Below are 21,278 nucleotides of genomic sequence, written 5' to 3'. Positions count from 1 at the left end.
TCCCACAGGAATTTTACTAACAGGTCGTCAACTCCCAGGTCAGTTAGTATGGCCCATAATATTTCTCATTTTACCCATTCCCAAAGTGGGGCCTGTTTTAAACGAGTTGATTCTGAGCCTCCATTTAACTTTGGCTAACAAAACTGTCTCCCCTATGGTCCCCTTGAAACCTACCTTCCATGAAAATGGGGCATCTACTTGTATTGATTTCATATTATTAACAAGCACTGCTTCTTCCACTATTGTAAATTTTCAAACGCATAATTCTGATTTTAGTGATCATTTTCCGATTTCAATATCCCTCTCCCTTCTTATATCAGGAAAAAGGTATAAACGGAGGGATATCTATCGAGAAGAAGCTATAAGCCTGGGTAGAACAAATGGTTATACTGTAAAGTGGACAAAACTTGACCCACTACTAACAGAAAAAGTTGTAAAGAACTCCCAGACTGAAATTAATATTTGTTTGGCTGATTTATCTTCACCACAGGAGATCGTTGATAATTTTCTGTTAGTTACCACTTCTATCCAAAAAGCTATACCTATGGATGTCAAAAGAATAACAAACAAACAGCCCGGTTGGTTTAATTCTACTTGTACTAAAGCCCATTTCTCAGTGTATATCTTCCTCCTATAGGAGATGTCTGTGCAGAAATGGAATAGAGGGATGATTTCTCAAATGCTGCCTATCGGGTAATGAGGAAAAACCATGAATTCTAGACTTATTATTATGGGGATTCTAAAGCAAGAATTCTCGGCTATAAATGTGGTTGAGATGGAATAACTTCTAGGCAATAGAAGGGTAATTGGTGAGTGGGTGTTTTAAATTTAATGGTGTTGATAATGGAGGACGTTGTTTAACACCACTGTTGGGGAGTAACTGATTTATGACACATTTTATTTTTCGCCAAAGGTGTCCCAGCAAATGAAAAATGGATAAGCCTTTTTTTTTTTTTTGTATTGACAATACCCCCTTAAGACGTGAGCTGTGACCAATGTTTGCTGACTTTTTTATATTGATAGCCATGTAGACAGCCATCTTAGACTACAAATTCAGGTAATAACTGCAGTGAAATACAGCTATGTGGGACTGTGAAGCAAATTGTGCTCCAAGTATATCAGTGAGCACATAGACTTTAGTGCACTTGAAGAGAACAGTTGGCATTGAAATATAAACGATGGAAATGTACTTTTTGTTTATAACAATTTAGTATTGTTGATAATTGAAAATCAACATTCCCGCAAGATAAGGGTCAAAAGCCCTATGGGATTGCCTGTGTTCGAGGCATGTGGGCTGCTGAATTCATATCTGTGCATAGATCGCCGCCTAGTGTTGGGTCCGGATGATTGCACATTGTTGTCCTGGAAGAGTCTTCGAAGTATCACGAGATAGGTGGCTCCTCCCCTGGACTACAGTGCGCATGGGCATCGACTCCATCCCCAGATTGTTTTTTTCCGCCATTGGGTTCGGATGTGTTTCGGTTCCCTCTGTCTGAATCGATAGTTGTTTAACTTTCTTTACTTGAGACCAAAAGGTCTTTAGGACTCGCGTCGGTATTGTTTGTCGTTCGGGTTGGTTTATTCATCGGCTCCGATCACCTGCTGCCCTTCCGCGTGCTGTCGGCGTGGGCGGGCCTACACGATGCTCAAGACTACTTCAACATGGAACGAAGTCCATTTAAGAGGTGCCCAGTGTGTGCCTCAAAGTACCCGCACATCGACGTGCACCCAGTGTGCAACAAGTGCTTGTCGCCGGACCACGACGAGGCCAAGTGTATGGCCTGCTCCAAGTTCCGGTCGAAGAAGACTCTCAAGCTACGTCGGGCCGCAAGACTGCAGGCCCAGAGGTCGGCACCCCCACCAGCAAACATCTTTGAAGAAGATGTTGACGACGACACCATCCTGAATGTTTCGGACTCTAACCCGGCGTCGGAGGGCGAGGAAGACTACGACACGGGAGACGAAGAGTTCGAGGAAGTCGTCGAGGAGGTAGGGGACGACGACGGGGCCATTGCCACCGTAGAGGATAGCTCGGAAGAGGAGCATCCTCATACTGACTCCGGGGCCAAACCCCATCATAAGGCCCAGGTCGAGGGATCGCCTTCGGGCCTTACCCAAGACCTCAATACTCGTCCCACGGCCCCGCCTACGGGCCCAGCCACAGACATTGGCGATGCGCCACTCCCGGTACAGAAACCGAAAGTGAAGCCATCGGGGTCAACACCATCTGTATCGAAACCGAAAGTGCAAGTCGCACTGGTTGGATCAAAGGCTCCAGAGGCCTCGGCGCCGAAGAAATCCAAGATGGCCGCCGAGCTCAAAAGCCACGCCAAAATGGCCGATCCGAAGACCCCCGTGTCGAAGCCGAAGGCGAAAACGCCCGACGCGGCTGCGTCTGCGCCAAAGCTGGTCGACGCTCTGAAGAGTCGCGTCGACGCCAAGAAGGTCGATGACCATAAGAAGGCCTCAAAGAAGCGTCAGGACGACCCCAAGTCTCTGGCTGCACCAATCCCAGTCGACAAAGCAAAGGGAGGTGCTGTGTCGGCTCCGAAGACTGCGGCTTTGGTCGCCGACCCGAATCCGGACTCGGAGGACTCGCTCGAGCCGGTCCGGCCCTCCCCCTCACTCACCAAGAAGGTCAGGGAGTCCCTTCAGCGTATTCGGGAGGAGGCCGGGGCGCTCGAGCCGAAGGACACTGTGCCGCCTAAGCCTCCACAGAAACCGGCTAAGGCGCAGACGCCGATTCACTTCACGCTGCCGCCGAAAACGGCGCCAAGGCTTTTGCTCCGAAACATGGGGCCGGGGTGCCCTTAAAGCTGGTTTCTACGCCGAAAGCATCCTTGGTAGTGCCGAAGCCACGGCACCAGCCACTAGCGGATGAGGAGCGTCGAGAGGTTGTCATCGACGCCAACACAGGCAAGCTCTCTCTCCTTAAAAGGAAGATCACCCCGGAGCCTGTGTTGGAGCATTTCCACATTCCCCTTAAAAAGAAGTTGGACTCTGCGGGTGCATCTGCCCCTATCCACAAGGTCTGGAGCTCTCACCCACTCACTCTAACGCTGGGGAGGGTGATGGGGACGAGGAGGAGGAGTATACTTATCCAGCATACTCGGACCCAGAGGATGTCAATGAGCCATGGTCTGCTGGGGGCGACCCTGAGGACCCTCAGTCAGGACACGAGCCGCAGCTTTTTGCCGCAAAAACTTCCCCAACAGAGGACTCGGCAGCCTTCAACGCTCTAATTGAAAGAGCTGCAGCCAATCATGATATCGACCTCCACGCAGACCCAGTGGATGTCGATTTTTTTTCTTTTTGACACTTTCTCGGTGGCTGAAAAGACTGTCAAGACATTGCCAATGCTCAAAGGAGTGCTAAAGCATGCGCCAGAGGTTTTCAGGGAGCCCACCCGGGCAAGAGTCATCAATCCTCGTATTGACAAAAAATACAAGGCGGCGCCCACTGATCCAACGTACATCAAGGGACAGTTGCCACTGGACTCTTTGGTTGTCTCCAACGCACGTAAGCGGGCCAACTCCCAGACCACGGGTGATGCTCCTCCCCCAGACAAAGAATCGAAGGTCTTTGAAGCTTCAGGGAAACTTATTGCTGCGCAGGCAGCTAATATGTGGCGCATTTCCAACACGCAGGCGCTACTTGCACGCTACGATAGGGCACACTATGACACCCTAGAAACCCTTCTACAGCACTTACCTGATCAGTACAAGGAGGGAGCTGAGATGTTGATTCAGGAGGGGAAGCTTATCACCAATGCTTCAATTAAGTGCGCTCTGGACGTGGCCGATACCGCCTCGGGAGCTATAAACACTAGCGTGCTACTGCGTAGACATGCATGCCTTAGAATATCAGGCTTTAAACCAGACATTCAGACTACCATCTTAAACCAAACAGTTAATCCAGACCACCTGTTTGGGCCAGAAGTGGATGCCGCCCTTGAAAAAATGAAAAAAGACACAGACACTGCTAAATCTATGGGTGCCCTACAGTCCCAGCAGTTTCGGGGTGGTTCCTTTCGCCGCTCCAATAACAGAGGCACCTCAAGGGGTCAAGCGTCACAATCCACGCAATACTATAAAAGCAACACCCAATCCTCATACACCAACAAGGGTAGAGGTGGTTACCGGGGCAACAACGTCAAAGGCAGAGGACGTGGAAATAACAGCTCCAGGTCCTCCACCGCCAACAAACAGTGACGCCTTGTCACTGCCCCCCGACCACACAACACCAGTCGGGGGGAGACTCCAGCAGTTCCTGCCCGCGTGGAAGTCCATCACCACGGACAGGTGGGTCAAATCTCTTATCCAATACGGTTATTGTCTGGAACTCACTTCCACTCCACCAAACATACCTCCAAAAAACCGTCCTATGTCCGGCGAGCACTTGCACTTGTTGCAGCAGGAAGTCCAAGTCATGCTGCAAAAAGGGGCAATAGAGCTCGTTCCACTGCAAGAAAGGGGAACAGGGGTTTACTCTATGTACTTTCTCATTCCCAAAAAGGACGGATCCCTCAGGCCCATTCTGGACCTCAGGCCCCTCAACTGGTACATTCTGTCAGAACATTTCCATATGCTCACATTGCAGCAGGTTCTCCCGCTGCTCCGGCAAGGGGACTTCCTAGCTACTCTGGATCTCAAGGATACATACTTTCATATTCCCCTGCATCCTTCACACAGGAAGTATCTGAGGTTCACCATTCAAAACCAGCACTACCAGTTCAAGGTTCTGCCTTTTGGGGTCACCACAGCGCCCAGGGTCTTTACGAAGTGCCTGGCGACGGTGGCGGCGCATCTAAGACGTCAAAACATTCACGTCTACCCCTATCTGGACGACTGGCTCATTCAGGCAAAGTCGGAACAGCAGTGCGCCAACCACGTGTCCCACACCATTCACCTCCTGCACAATCTGGGGTTCTCACTGAATTACCCGAAATCCCATCTCCAGCCCGCCCACATACAGCAGTATCTGGGTGCGACGATAAACACTCTGGCGGCCACTGCGCAGCCAAATTCAGTGAGAATCGCCAGTATTCAGACGCTGATCCAAAGATTCAGACCTCAGCACTCGCTTCCACACTACAGCAAAGGAAGATGCACATCAATGTACTGGAACTGATGGCAATCTTCATGGCCTTAAAGGCATTCAAAGTACATCTGTGCAACAAGGTCGTGTTGATCCGGACGGACAACATGACGGCCATGTACTACATTCAGAAACCGGGAGGAACACACTCTCGGCAGCTGTCTCATCTGGCTCAGAGCATGTGGAAGTGGGCCATTCAGAGGAACATTTTCCTGATGGCAGAACATCTCCCAGGCAAAGACTATCAGATGGCGGACCTGCTCAGCAGGCACAGCCACCAAATGCACGAGTGGGAGATACATCCATCAGTACTCCAACCGTACTTCCAAAGGTGGGGTCATCCAGAGATAGACCTGTTCGCCACAAGGGAGAACGCAAAATGCCAAAGCTTCGCCGCCAGGTTCCCACACCCGCAATCACCGGGCAATGCGATGTGGATGAACTGGTCAGGCAGATTTGCGTACGCTTTTCCCCCAGCACCTCTGATACCGCTGGTGGCGCGCAAGCTCAGGCAGCACTCGATGACTCTCATCCTGGTTGCTCCAACGTGGGCTCGCCAACCATGGTACACCACGTTTCTGGAACTTTCCGTGGTACCGCATCAGAGGCTTCATCTCACACCCAGCCTTCTGACGCAGAGCCATGGCGACATTCAGCACCCAGATCCGCAACAGCTCAACCTGGCGATCTGGCTCCTGAAGTCCTAGAGTTTGGCTACCTCAATCTTCCCCCGGATTGCATGGACATCATTCGGGAGGCAAGAAAGCCCACTACTAGAGCATGTTATAAGGCTAAATGGAAGCGGTTTGTCATTTATTGTGCGAACCACAACATTAACCCGCTGGATGCTTCCATTCAGAATATCATCTGTTACCTGTTCCATCTGTACCAGTGCAATTTGGCGTAAACTTCCATCCGCATTCACCTGTCTGCGATGGCCGCATACCTCCAGAATAGACAGCACCTTTCACTTTTCAAAGTGCCTGCTATCAAAGCTTTTCTGGAAGGACTCAAAAGGGTCATTCCACCACGGACACCACCAGCTCCAGAATGGAACCTCAATGTGGTTCTTACAAGGCTGATGGGTCCTCCTTTTGAGCCACTACACTCTTGCGAGCTTCAGTTCCTGACTTGGAAAGTGGCTTTCTTAGTAGCATTTACATCGCTACGGAGGGTTAGTGAGTTGCAGGCCCTCACCATCCAAGAGCCTTTTTTCCAAGTTCATGCTAACAGGGTAGTGCTCCGCACTAACCCTAAATTTCTACCCGAAGTTGTGTCTCAGTTCCACATAAACCAAACAATCGAGTTGCCGGTGTTTTTTCAAAATCCTGAGTCGCTGGCAGAGCGGATGCTCCACACCCTTGACGTTAAAAGGGCCCTAATGTATTACATTGACAGGACCAAGGATTTTAGAAAGACTAAGCAACTTTTCGTTGCCTTTGCATCACACCACAAAGGTAACGCTATTTCCAAGGCTGGTATTGCTAGGTGGATCGTGAAATGCATTCAGATCTGTTACGCAAAAGCTAAACGCACTCTTACAATTCCACCAAGAGCCCACTCCACCAGAAAGTTGGGGGCCTCTATGGCCTTCCTTGGGAACATTCCCTTAGAGGATATATGTAGAGCAGCCACATGGCCTACCACACATACATTTAATAAACATTACTGTGTAGACGTGCACTCTAAGCAGCAGGCAGCTGTAGGTCAGGCTGTTCTCAAGACACTTTTCCAAACTGCTGCAGCTGGCACGGGCGGCCGCCGATAATGGAGGGACTGCTATGTATTCTATGCACAGATATGAATTCAGCAGCCCACATGCCTCGAACTGCAAATGCTACTTACCAGTATGCATCTGTTCTTGGCATGTAGGGCTGCTGACATTCATATCGCCCGCCCTCCTCCCCGGCGCCTGTAGCAGCTGCAGCATTCATATATATGCTCATAGCATGGTCATCACTCACGTAGTTCACTCCATCTCGGCCACAATGGCTAAAAACAATCTGGGGATGGAGTCGATGCCCATGCGCACTGTAGTCCAGGGGAGGAGCCACCTATCTCGTGATACTTCGAAGACTCTTCCAGGACAACAATGTGCAATCATCCGGACCCAACACTAGGCGGCGATCTATGCACAGATATGATTGTCAGCAGCCCTACATGCCAAGAACAGATGCATACTGGTAAGTAGCATTTGCATTCTCCATCGAAGACTGTTCCCAAATCAAGTGGGCTATGGACTAGAGCTAGATATTGTCCTCGATGAACCAAACTAATATTTGTGTTCATTTATTTAAAAAAAATAATTGTTAACACTTTATTTTCAGTTCTAGAATAAACGTCACATTGCATTACAAACACCCATCCGACATGTCAATCAAATCGTGCCTGACAGGTGTATACACAGTGATGTGCGTTAAATTACTCAAATTCATTGCAAAAAAAAAAAGTTTTTTAGATGAATTCCTCTTTTTGTTGTATTTATTATGAATTGTGTTTTAATTTTGTAAATGTGCTTTTATGATATCAAATATCGAAATAAAGCTTTGTTGATTGATTGAAATTACTCAATGTCATGATCCATACCAGCGCTGGGGAAATCCAGCCCCACCCTCCGCTTCCCACCCCATGTCACCCATTATGGAATATAGAACCCGACTAGCGGCATCTCCCACATGCAGCGATGGAACACGGCAGAAGTAAACCTTCCGATGCTGAAATGGAAGTCCTATCACAAATAAAGGAAAAACATCCCTATTAGCCCACCCCCTCCGGCACCACCCCAGCATTCACCTGTGTGGTAGAGGCCCGCCCTGCCCCGCGTTCTCAAAGTAGGGTCTCAGCGGCTCTCAAATGTCACACGGTCGCGACCTAGCTGGCATGAGACCAGCTTATATTTCAGTGTTGGTGTTGCAGTATGCCAGGCTTTCAAGCCAATCCTGCAGCTTAGGGGTAGACTTCCTACCCCAGTGTAAGCAAGATGCAAGCTTCCTGACTTTCTTAGGAATCTGTGTAGTGTACCCTAACAGGGCAATCTCAGGAATGGGAACATTTGGCAGTCCGATTATCTTCCCCAGGGTTGCATGTACCTCTGCCCAATAGGATTTCAAGCGGGGGCATGACCATGCTAAATGTATGAAGTCTGGTACTTGTGTGAACAATGGTCTTGGAAGAGGCACTGAGGGTCCTTCGGTAGCCTGGGCTAAAGTGATTTTTTTCAATAGATTGAATCAAGTGAACAGATTCATGAGGAGTCCTAGGAGGACTAGGTTATTTAGTGTACATGGACACAAGGCTTTGTTACATATGACAACACATTTATTGTCTCCATAAATTAACTATCATATCTTTTACGTAATGTTTTTGGTGCTCGCAAAGGGCTTTAGAAGTGCGTTAAGTGAAGGTGTGTAGGTGACGTTTTAAAAAAAAATATCGCATTGAACAACAAACATAAATTACAAAACTCCACAAATAAATGCAAACGCTAATGGAGTTTTTGTTGGAAAGGTCGACGGCTTTTCGATCTCAAGTTACTGAGATCATCATCAGGACGTGAGCATTGAGAATTAAGTATATAATGGCAGTGTGTGGGCGTCGGAAACGGTCGCAGGGGGATACAGGGTTCGCGTGGTTATCGCTTTAAGAGTTACACATAGCGGTGGCTATTATGTGTCCTGACAGCCTCCTGGTGCATTATTTGGGGCAGCCCGCATGGGTCATAGGGCCGGTGGTGAAATGCCTGGGCATACCGGTGCTTGGAGGTCTGTCCTTGCTAGGTGAGGACTTGAAATTGAAGAGACTGCTCGTTGGTGAGGATCGTAATGACCCGGTTCGATCTGCGGAAAATGTATGAAGTCGGCATGTGGCGCATTACATTTCACGCAAGTGTGTGGTCGTCCAGCGTCTATCCTGTGTGCTAAAGCTGGGGTAAAGTAAGCAAGGCGAAGGAATTTAAAATGTAACCGCTATTGCGACTACTAAGTGAGAGGTCTTTGGTAGCCCCGCAGCACTTGGCCCACTGCTCGTCCATGATGGTGCACCCCGTGTCCGGCACCCAGGCCTGTCTGAGGCCGTAATCGTCCGAAGGCAGCATTTCAGCGCAAGCCTTGTACATTTTAGAGATAAGGTGAGTACCGCCGGGGGACTCCAACACCATTGTAAGTGTGGGTAAAGAGTCTGGCTCAGCCGGGTGTGTGGGGAAGGCAGTGCCCAGCGAAGAATTAATACAGCATAATAGGAATCTCGTCATAAAGTTACAATCGGTGAACCGGGCGTCCTCGTCCAGCGAGAACACATGGGCCCCTGGGAACAGATCTCCTGCTTTTGTAACATCCAGTGTAGCCAATGTGTTCTGTACCAGCCTCTCCCCAATAATGGGGAACCATCTGGCGTTGGATAAGGGCAGGACAGAGGAGTAGAAGTGTGGGGCGCCCGTACACTTTCTCAGCTTACTCCATGCCCAAGCAGTTGAGGACACCGTCTGTATGTTGTGTTTGACTCGCGGAAAGCCAGTAGGAAGCACCTCATGTAATTTGTCAGGGAGCACCAGGTCCGCCTCTGGTCTCAGGAATGGTATGCGTGCATCAGGGTGAAACCGAGCGAACGCATAGTGACACTGTGCCACAAGGTAATAAAGCTGGAAATCTGGCACATTGAACCCTCCCCTCTAGTATGGCAGCGTCATTGTAGTCCAGCGAACTTGCGGTCTTCTCCCACCCCATACCAGCTTGGTCATGAGTGTCTGTAAGGTGCGGAAGAGGCAGTCAGATAGGGGAATCGGGACGTTATTAAAAGAGGTATAAAAATTTGAAAAGTACTACCATCTTCAGAATGGCCACCCGTCCAGCCAGTGACGTGGGCAATCGCAGCCAACGCTCGACCTGGTCCTCCAGCCTCTGGAAAGCCTTTCCATAATGCAAGCAAATGATTTGAGTGGTGTCTAAATGAATATGTATGCCAAGATACTTCACTGAATCCTGGCACAATTCCAGGGGAAATTCGTTCCCATTGGGTAGTGCTTGTTGTGAGTGGGAATATGATTGATTTATGCCAATTGATACCAAGTCCTGAAAACCGTCCAAAGTGGATGATCTCCCTGATAAGAGGGGACAGGTTGATGCGTGGCTCACAGACGTAAAGGAAAGTATCGTCGGCGAATAGAGAGGCGAGTAGGGGACCAGTTTTGAACTGTTGTCCCCTATGGAGATGACCTTCCTGAAGATGTCTGACCAGGGGTCCATGGCAAGGATAAACAAACGCGGGGGCAGCCCTGCCTAGTCCCGCGGTACAGCCGGAAAGGCCAGGGAAGGGTGCCGTTCAGCCGAAGGCGTGACGATTGCTGACTATATAATAAGGAAACCGTGGAGATGAAGCCATAAGGTAGACCCATGCATTGCATCACCTCCACAAGGAAATGCCACTCCAAAGAATCAAATGCCTTTTCGGCATTTATTAACACTGCAGCCGCAGGGACCTCAGGCTGTATTCTGTGCAGGACGGCAAACCACGTACGGAGGTTTAGGGATCTGGAGCGCCGGGGAACGAAACCAGACTGCATCTGAGAAATTTTGTATCCCATTAGTTGCAAGAGTTTATTGGCTAGTACTTTGGCTAGTAGGCGGAAGAATTTACTTCTCTAGTGCCTCCGTGTAGACCTTGATTAACTAAGGGGCCATAATGTCCTTTAAATTCTTTATAGAAATCCCAGTGAAGCCGTCAAGCCCTGGGGCAGATTAACTTCGCAGGGCATCTATGGCCAGTTCTACATCCGTGACTGATATGTGCTCAGCCATAAAGTCAAGCATGTACTTTTCCAGGAATACCAGGGCATTCTCATCTAAATAGGCAGTCTGGGCAGCACCACCGGAGTAAGCCCACGAGGTGTATTAAGTGGTGTAATAGTCTAGGAACTCATCCCTAATGGCCGATGGAGTGGACAGCGTGGCCCCGGAAGCGGAGTGTAGCTCAGTGATGTAGGAACGGCTGTAGGGTGGTTTCAGCATTTGTGCAAGTACTCTGCCAGGATGGTCGCCTTCACCATACCTACGCTCTGCCTGGTATTTCCCCATATATAGTATCTCCCTTTCTGCTGTATCCCTGTACTCAGTCAGTAGGGCGAGCCGTTCCGCCTGGACGTGTGGACTGGGAAGGGAGGCGAGATGCGCGTCCAGCCTAGAAATATCTTGTTCAATGCGGGTCAACGTGTTACGGAGATCACGGAGCACTCCGGTTTATTTGGAGATACATACGCCCCTAATGACTGCTTTGAAACCCTCCCACAGTACAGCTTCTGTGTCCACCGAGCCAGTGTTTATTTCGAAATAGTCCTCAATCGCCTCGCGCACCTCTTTCTTAAATACTTCGTCTAGGAGGGCCCTGCTGGGGAGACGCCATTGTCTTTCATACCCCTCTGGACGTGGGAGCAGGAAGTGCAGGGTCACTGGGGAGTGGTCAGAGTACGCGCTGAGGAGTGTGGAGAGGGAACTATACCAACCCACGACGTGGGGGGAGAGGAGCCAGTAATCTATCCTTGTCCAGGTGCCGTGCGAGCCAGAGAAATGGGTGTAGTTGGTGAGAGTGGGATTGCGCTGATGCCAAATGTCAGCCAATCAGTAATGTGTGCTGAGGGCCATATGGGCACGCCTTGCCCGTGGTTTAGTGTCCGATGCGTTAGATGAACTATCCAGAGTCGGTTCCATTAATAAATTTAGGTCCCCCCCCCCAAGAAGTAACGCCTGAGGATCATGTATCGCAATCCGGGCATCCAGGTCGTTAAAGAAATCTGGGTCGTCGATGTTGGGAGCATAGATGTTAACCAGGGTAACTTTATGGCCATACAGAGTCACAGAGACAATCACATATCTACCAACCGGGTCAAGGGTCAGGGCAATAAGAGTGAAGTATAGCAGTGCCTCTAGCATAAGAACTATAATTGGCAAAATATCTGTGTGTACCCCAGCTGGCACCAAATTGATCCGAATCTGTGGGGGGGAGGTGTGTCTCCTGCAAGTGTATTATGTCAACCCTGTGTCGAAGGATGTAGTGGATCACCTGACTTCTTTTATGGGTGTTATTAAGGCTCCGGACATTCCAGGACATAAGGGAAAGGGCGGCAGGCCCATGTACATTACCTAAATGAGACATTGAGAACTTGTGAGATCATAGTCCTGCCATGGCAGCAATGCGGTTGTAACACAGTAAGCAATGTGCAAAGGAAGTGCAAATTAGAACATTTGAATTTGTACAATCTTCCCTAAAGCCCCCCGCCCCCCACCCAGCCACCTACCCGCACTAAGGTGTCCCACCCCGAACAAAATAACGTACTCTGGAATCCTAACGATCACCGGGCAACTAGCTGAGGACCAATAAGTGGGCCTCAAGAGGTGAAAAACAATTGTACGGATACACCAGAGGGGGTAGCAGCCTAGGACCCAGCCGTCCTAATGCTGCAACAGTGAAAAATATCAAAGCAAACCATTTCCCCAGTTAGAACAATGCAAACCACATATGGAGATGCGAAGTACTCTCATTCAGCGCCAGTGTTTGAGAATAGGTCCGCACTGGCGTCCGAGCTACTGTGATGTGAGGAAGCAATGGCACTTCCCGCCGAGTTCTGCGAGGCTCGCGGCTTGTGTGTGCAGCAGAATTCCTGGGCCTCTGTAGGGGTATCAAATATTCGCGATCTGCCACCCACATCCACCTTCAGTCTCGCGGGGTATAGCATGCTGTATTTGACAAGATTCCGCAACGTAGCCTTTACCCCCAAGAATTTGCGTCGTGCCTCTTGCACCATTGGAGTGAAGTCTGGATTGAATGATAGTTTGGACCCTTGCCATTCAAACGTGACACGTTCTCTTGCCAGGCAGAGCGCTGTGTCCCGGTCTCTAAAGTTCAGCAGGCGTGCTATGATGGGTCTAGAGGGGAGGCCCGGATTTGGCCTGGAACCCAAAGATCCGTGAGCCCGCTCAACAACAAAGCTAGATGTAAAATGCCTCACTCCCAAACAAATCTGTAAGTAGCTTCTCCACAAAGAGGTCCATTCTGCCAGCTGACGTAGTCTCCGGAACCCCCATAATGCTGGAAGTTGTTGCGACGTCCACGAACCTTCAAATCCTCATTTTTTACAGCCACTTCTTTTAGTAGACGTTCTGCTCTCTCCAACCGCTTCAGTGACTGTGCTGTCCCATCTTCCAGATCGAAGACGCGAGCTTCTGCGACGTCTAGGCGTCTGTCGTGACCCTTTACTTTGGCGCCCAAGGATGCAATAGTTTGATCTAAGGAATCAAAACGGGAGTCAAGCGCCTTAAATCCTGCCTTCATTTCTTGCAGCAATGCAGCAACGGAGGCCTCTGGGGCCTCAGGAGGCGCAGTGGCGGGAACCCTCTCTGCCATGCCAGCACTGTGTGTCGCCATGTTTTCACTCACTGGTTTAAAGGGCAAGGTCCGCTGTTTAGGGTCCTTGCGTCCCATACCTTGGACGGGGATTAGTGAGACACAAGGGGGGGGGGGGTGGAACCAGGCAGTAGTGAGGAGCCCAAAGTTAGTGGTTAAACCCCAAGTGTGCAGGCAACAGGCATCCATAAGGCGTGAGGGAGCAGTGTGCAACAAAAGCAAAGGCCGGGTGAGCGCGCAGGCCCACAGTTCAGACAATAGAAAATGGTTCCGATCCTCTGTGATAGCGTGGAGAGGGCTACTCAGCGCTTGCGGGGGCTCAAATGGTGAAGTCTCAGGCATTTGAAATGGGGCCACACAGTGCCAAACTTCTCCGGTAATCATCCCAGGCAGAGGTGCTGCGGGTGAATCCATCATTGTTACATCCATGACAGCCATTTTGCTTCTCCCGGCGCCCCCGGGGTTAATGCAGGCTGATGAGGCCGTTGTCTTGCATCGGGCGGCAGCAACACGCACCTGCCCCCATCGCGGCCGCCGCAGCGGCAGGCCGGCGCCCAACCCCCGCGGCCAAGACCGGAGGGCCCTATCCCCTCCCGGGCTCCAAGGAATAGAACGACGGGGGCGGAGCGGCAAGTCCAGCCGCTGCGGCAGAAAGGGAGAGCAAGGGGGGACAATGCAGCGATCGCGTGCCCGTCTCACCAGTCCTGCTGAGTCGCGGCCCTGCGAAACTCTCCAGCGGCAGCAGTCGGGAATCCACACCGCGCCCAGGAACGCCGGTCACGGCAGAGCCGGCCGGACCCACACTGCCTGCAGCACGACGATACTCTGCATTTGATGGTCGCAGAAACACGGGAACCAGCCCGCCGCATGTCGCTCAGTTTCCGGCTTCAGGTACCCAGTATTGTGGTGCCGAATGAGAGTATAATGTGGGGGAAATTGCTCTTGAGGCCGGCTTTGCTCCTGAGCTTCACTCGCTGGCGGCCATCTTTGCCGCCGGCTCGGCCACACCCCAATATTTGTCTTCATTTATTCTGAGGAAAGCTAAAAGAAAACACAACAAGTACAACTAGTAGTTGGTGGCAAAAATATTTGGCAAATAAAATCTCGGCAGCAATGTAGAGTATCTATTGAGAATTGAAATAAAGTAGTTGCCCGTAAGAATGGGCATGTAATATTGGTAAATCTTCATCCACTCTTCTTGAGAATGAGGTGCCCTATTACTTTGTTCCTTTTCTTAAACCCTTCCTAATAATGGAATAAGGATACGGAGTACCCCTTACACATTTTCAATGTCATTTTCACCCAAACAGAATGATCTCCTCTAATGATGTGAAGAAGATGTCTTTTTTTTAACCGCTTTTTCTAAAATCCTGCCCTTAGAGTCTACTGGAGAACGTTTGTGTGAGCTGTATTTAAAAAAACTATGGCTTGTGTTATAGCAAATTCCCATACATTGTTGCTTCTTGCAAAGTTTGTGTGATGTTTTGTAATTATAATCATTAATCTTCGTATACAAAAGTAAAAAATGTGTATTTAATTTTTTATTTAAATTCACTCTAAGTGAAATAGCCCTTGATTAATATAATCTGCATTTGACATGAGTGTTTTGTCTTTGACTCCTCTTCAGGGTAGACGACCTAACCCTAGAAATGCTGGTGACATGACCCTGTCCATGACTGGCCGGGAGAGGGCAGAATACATGCGTTGGAAGACTGAGCGTGAACAAATAGACCAAGAGCGGCTGGCACGGCATCGGAAGCCAACTGGGCAGTGGCGAAGAGAATGGGATGCAGAGAAAAATGAAGCTATGTAAGTGTTGAATTCTTTAATAGCAAATAACCTATTTGTTAAGTTAGGTTAAAGTTCTTGAAGAGTGCTTGTTGGGTAGGCCTGCTTCTTGATGCTAGCATGGAACTTGCTAAATATTTCATTGATTTGCAATCTATTAGAGGAGTCTAAAGGAATGACGAAAGATATATCAAAAGATTAAAAAAAAACAATTATTGGACAACTGTACACATTCAAAGACCTATTCAAAAGCAACAGAACCAGATTTTTAAAATGCAATGCTTTCCAATACCTTAATGCTGACTTCAAGAAACTCCTCACAGCTTTACTCACAGTTGGTTAAGCTAACATCTTTAAGAAGAACAACGCTGGATTCCATTTAACAAAGTCGTTCCCTGTAAGCACAGGTATCCAAAATGGTCATTGTTTATCAAATCTGCAAAAGCGAATGAGAAAAGGAATTGTAACATGGACAAACTGCAGTGGCCCCCTGACAAGGGCCCTGGCAAACACACATGTGTGTGTGTGTGTGTGTGTGTGTGTGTATATATATATATATATATATATTTTTTTTTTTTTTTTTAATGAATCAAGCACTGGTCAGTGGCAAACTCCTCTCCCTTCCCCAACCAAAGCTGACAGTAGTGACAGATGCAGCTGGAATAGGGTGCCCATCTGGGAGAGTTGGAGATCACAGATCTCCTGCGGAGTCCCTGCTCCATTTAAATCTTTTAAACCTGAGGGCCACCCGCTTGATCTTCCTGGTGGTGAACCACCTGGCTTGATCATTGTATGTTCAGTCATTGGCACCTAGTGGATCACAAGTGACAGGTACATCTGGAGGTGGTGTGAGCTCTCTTCCATGAATGGGGAGAACCTTGGCTTCATCTGTTCTCCAGTACAGAGAACATGCAATGCCCGCATTTCTGCATGCTGGAGTTTCCAAGGCGTCTCTCCCTAGAAGTGCTACGCCTTGAGTAGAACTCTGGCTCCTGTATGCCTTTCCGCCAATTCCACTCATGCCCTGAATTCTCAAGATGGTCAGAACCGACAAGGCCTCAGTTATCCTAGTGGCTCCAAGTTGGGCATGGCAAGTATGGTATCCAGAACTCCTGGGCTTCAGCATCTGCCCTCCGATCAGGCTGGCCCTCTGGGAGGATTTCTTGTTGCAGCAGAAGAGGCTGGTTCTACACCTGAGCCATCGCCCTCTCCTCCTTCATGCCTGGAGATTGAGCTGCGACAGCTGAACACCTTTGACCTTCTTCCAGAGGTGATTGATGTTATCTTAGCAGCCAGGCATACTTTGACTAAAATTGTATGCGCCTGTCATTGGGACAGATTTGTGGCTTTGGACGACAGATTTGTGGCTGGTGTAGTTCTCAGCATACTGACCCCCTTCAGGCCTAGTTGTCTGACATTTTGTTTGTTTTGTCTCTGGCACAACAAGTGCTAGCCCAGGGCACAGTTGAAGAGTACCTTTCGGCTCTTTTGGCTTTTGTGCAGTTTCTGAATCAGCCTTTTTTGTTCAATTCTCCTGTTATGAGATTTTTTAAAGGATTTAAACATTTGTTTTTTCCATCTCCCTTTGTCATGCTACAGTGGGTCCTTCACTTGATGCTCACCTTTCTAATGTGCAACCCATTTGAGCTGCTTCACAGCTGTCCCTTGTGGCTCCTCACCCTCAAGACCGTGTTCCTCGATTCCGTAGCAGTAACGTCCGTGCTGTGTGCGAGTGACCTTCAAGCTCTCTGTGCCCACCTGACGTGCACCTTCTTCCCAGCCAAACTGGTTCTACAGACTCTGGTATTGTTTTTACAAGTGTTGTGATGCTGTTCCACGCTGGAAAAACCATCATTTTGCTGGCATTCTGTGCTCCGCTTCACGCTTAGAGACTCCATTGCTTGGACCCAAGTAGGTGCTGAGTTTCTACATACATCCTTACCAAAGACCAACGGGTAGAGGATCAGCTCTTGTTGAGTTCGCTGGAGCAACAAAATGGCAAGGCTGTGCAGAAAAAACTATCTCACACTGAATCATGCTCTGTATTGAGATCTGCTATGCACTGGCTGAAAAGCAGACTCTGGAAGGACTACATGCTCATTTTGTCAGGGCCAAGGCTGCTACCACAGCGTTAGTCTCTGTCCTAGACATCTGCCAGGTGATTGTGGGCTTCCCTCCATACGTTCCCGAAGCATTATTGTCTGGACAGTCGGACCTGTCGAGAGGGACATGGGGCATTTCACCCGCTCGGTTCTGCTGCACTTTCAGGTAAAGCGAACAGCAAGTTTGGTGTAGTCCCCTCTACATATAGTCTGAAACAAGAAGTCACATGGTTTGCCATATAACTAGGGGCTACATCCCAGAGCCTGAACTGTGGAACCATACAATGAGACCTGGTTGTGGTGACTGTGCCCACTCCTTGTCTCATTAGCTGGAAGAAACTTGGCCATTTTCTCCATCTTGTTTTAAGAACACAATCTCCCATTCAGATGATCAATAAAACGGATCTTCTACCAGTGCTTTGAAAGTTTATTTTATAAATGTATGGTAGATATACAATCCATCATGTACAGGCCTTTGTAGCTTCGTACTGGAGAAATATGAGGATACTCCATGAGTATTGCTTATCCTGTCCCTGTGCTTCAAACAGGGGAAGAGCACCCTATGCCCTGTATAATCTCAAAGATGGTCAATCCTCCAGGGATGTAGAAGAAATTCATTGATACATCCCTGGGATATGTGAGTTCACAAAAGAGGCTGTCCTGCTCTTTCCATGTTAGGATTGAACTGCAGGATGCCACAAGCATTGAGTATATGACTCGGTGTGTCAACACTAGCTTCCTGCTAATTCTAATGGGACTAACACCCACCCTTTTAATGACTGAGCACTGCCGGAGTACCCTAACCCACTTACAGGTTTGGCAGCTCTTTAAAGATGATGAACTAAGACCTACTATAGACTTGCTGTCCACCCTTTCAGACCCCTGTCCTCGTTTGTGTGCTCCGAGATCTTGCTCATCACTGAGGAAGGGGGAAATGCTTTGGAGAAACATTGTAGGGGGAAGTTTCAAAGGGATCAGACACTATAGTGTACATAAACAAACTCCCATATAGTTTCTGACTCCCTCTCCTAGAACACTTTAACACAAGGCAAACATTGGCCCGTCTACCATCCACTTGTCCAGTCTTATTCCTTGCCCTCAAATTCCTTCACTCCGACCGTCTCAGGTGGTTTGATGGTTGAAATATGATGCGTTTCAGCTATCCGGCCCCTCTGAGCGTGTCCTCCATCACATATGACTATGCGACTGATCAGGGACTTTCAGGCAAAAAGCTGTCTCTCAAAGAGCACACTCCTCTCTTTCTTGCCTAGCACAAAGTACTTGCAAACACGTGCGATACTGTAAAGAGTGGCATTAATGACTGTTCCATTGAATACCGTTTTGTCTCTTTGTTAGGTTCAAGGAAGGTTCTGCTCCAGTAGTTCCACATGAAGAAGGCAGCAGATATGGTATGTTAAGAAGTACAATTTGGATTTTAAATTTCACAGCATTCTGTATTGTTAACATTCACCAAAAGCAATCATGGCCATATGTGATCTGTTCCAAGATAAACTATATGTTCTGATCTTAAAACAGTTTGAATGCCTTTGGAAATGCCGCAGCGCTGCTAGCATTTTTGTCCTGTGTAAGATTGTGAGCAAGGCAAGGGATTTTGACGTCTCTCCCTTTCCTCTTTTTGTGTAAAGCTGGAGCTTACAACTTTGTACTTGTGACATTGAAAACACTTGGTCCGCACATGCCAGCTAATCTGCCCTGCCTTGAGCGCAAGGGGATGTAGCGATTTATGGATGTTACTTGATCAGTTATTTTGCTCTACTGCAGCTTTCCTATTAGAATCCAAAGACCTGTGCGTAGTGTTCCCTCCAGGATTAATCACCACTGCATGCAGAAGTGGTTCTGCAACCTCAGATCCAAACAAAACTTATTGTCATGGCCACTGTAAATATGCGTTTGTGCTGCCACTGCATTTTTTGCACAGTTATGAATTTACCGCATTTGCCACAATTCATCTACTGCATAATCTGCAGATTTAAAAAAAAAATAGTTTCTAGTTCAAACCATTCAAAACTTACTTAAAGCGCAGTGACACGTGTTGCTGTGCAGTGGAGGCCCTTTGCAAAAGTTGAGCTATTGCTGTATTTGGGTATTAAAGTGGTACGAATGAGGTGCAACCAAAGCCCAGAACATGATTAACAAGTGTAAAAAAAAAATATATATTATAATAATGAAATAATACCATTACAATATGTGCCGCATTATGCCACATAATTTGCTTTTCCTTGACGCATAATTTACTCAACCTTGCTGTATAATTTGGCTGTCCCCTCCTGCATAATTCCAGTGGCCCTGCCTTTTGTTTGTAATCTTCGTTCCAGCATTCAGTGTGATCATGTATTGGACGCCCTGATAGAATTGCTTCAGACGTTGTGATCCAAGGTTCTCTATTTAATATCTTCGTTCAAGTGTTTATGCTTCACACAAATCTCATTTTCTACTCTATTTGTGGTCCTGGGTTATGAATTTATCATCTTAGGATTTAGAAGCAGTAGTACTGACTTTGCCGTGTAAGGCAGTATGCTATAGCTCAATCATCCAAAGTCTCATGTATGTCCGTCTACTGAGTGATGCTTTGGCACTCTTGTGGACTACATCGTTTATTGTGACATGGAACCAGACTACTCAATATAATGAAAAGCATTTTGAACTAAAAATGACCTTTCCTGGGTAGATAGGACTGCAGCTGTTCTTCTGAATTTTTTTTGAAGTAAGCCTTGGTGGTAGTAAACGGCCAGTTTTGTGCTCTTGTGTGATATAAATCGTTTTTTCACTTTTTTTAACTTATTTTTTTTAAAAATTTGACAGGAAGGGGATTTTTTAGAAAGTCCCGGTCCAACTTCAAATTTCCAGGTCTGTTTTGTGGGCATGATTGTGTTTTTTAACGTGTGACAAGTGTTACCAACATTATGCAGTTGCTAAAAATGCTTTTAAAATGTGGTTGGTCTGTCATGATTGAAGTTCTGACCTTGCCTACTAATGTGGATTGTTCATTAAAATATTTACAAAGATCTGTAGCACACTAACCTCTTACACAAGATGTGTGCATGAATCTGAATACCACATTATCCTTGGTTAACGAACTAGCTATACAGTGGGTGCTGACATGAGCTTTGCATGCTGCAGCCATGGCCAGGTTGACTTTGACATTTATGCATTGTGCATAATGCTTGTTAATATGGAGCTTCTGCCTTGGATTAGATTGATACTAAATGTTCTTATGTCTCCATTACCCCTCTTTAACTTTAGCCTTGTGGTAGTGAATAAGGCTTTTCCCCTAGATTTATCCATAGACTAGATGCTTTCCCAAAGTCCTCCAATTCCAGATACAAAATCGGTATTGAGTTTCTGGAGCATCTAAGATACACTTATGTGTCATATGCATACATGGAGACAGAATGTTGCTGGTGCCCACCACAATACTCCAGTCTCATTGGGCCTTGCCTTAGTCCTATCGCCAAAGGCTTTATGGCAAAGGCAAACGAGGAGAGGCAATAGCTGGCAGCCTGCCTCATGCCAGACTCGCCTCCCATGTCTCTGATACCACTCCTCCTGATTTAACTCTGGTTATCAGGGTTGTGTTAATAAGATGCAGCCTCCCTCTGAAACTAGTTCCAAAGCCCTTATCTTGCAATGTAGTATCATGCACTGCCAATCCAGAGACGTTGATGCATTTTCTATGTCCAGTGTGACCAGCACACATTCTTCTTCCATTGGAGTGGGGGCATGTAATTTGTGATGAAGTCTCCGTAAATTTAGGAGTGTGCTTCATCCCGGTACACAGCCATTCTAGTCTTCACAATTGAGTGAGGAGATGACTCCAGTAAGCCTAGTTGCCGGTACTTTTAAAAGTATTTTAATGTCGGAGTTCCTCATCGTGTTGCA

General features: G+C 47.9%; 1 protein-coding gene across 6 annotated transcripts in view; it reads left to right on the top strand.

Annotated features, from left to right (window-relative positions):
* CCDC9 (coiled-coil domain containing 9) overlaps positions 1-21,278 on the top strand; it is a 515,467-nt gene that overhangs the window by 191,579 nt on the left and 302,610 nt on the right. For all 6 annotated transcript variants that reach the window (XM_086938478.1, XM_086938474.1, XM_086938477.1 and 3 more), the window contains exons 9-10: positions 15,116-15,297; positions 18,735-18,787. In XM_086938478.1, coding sequence (XP_086794604.1) covers positions 15,116-15,297; positions 18,735-18,787 — 235 coding nt within the window. The remainder of the gene's footprint in view (positions 1-15,115; positions 15,298-18,734; positions 18,788-21,278) is intronic.

This window comes from Lissotriton vulgaris, chromosome 9 (genome assembly GCF_964263255.1).
Source record: "Lissotriton vulgaris chromosome 9, aLisVul1.2, whole genome shotgun sequence".
In the NCBI taxonomy this organism is placed as follows: domain Eukaryota; kingdom Metazoa; phylum Chordata; class Amphibia; order Caudata; family Salamandridae; genus Lissotriton; species Lissotriton vulgaris.
This window is presented reverse-complemented; position numbering and strand designations above follow the sequence as displayed.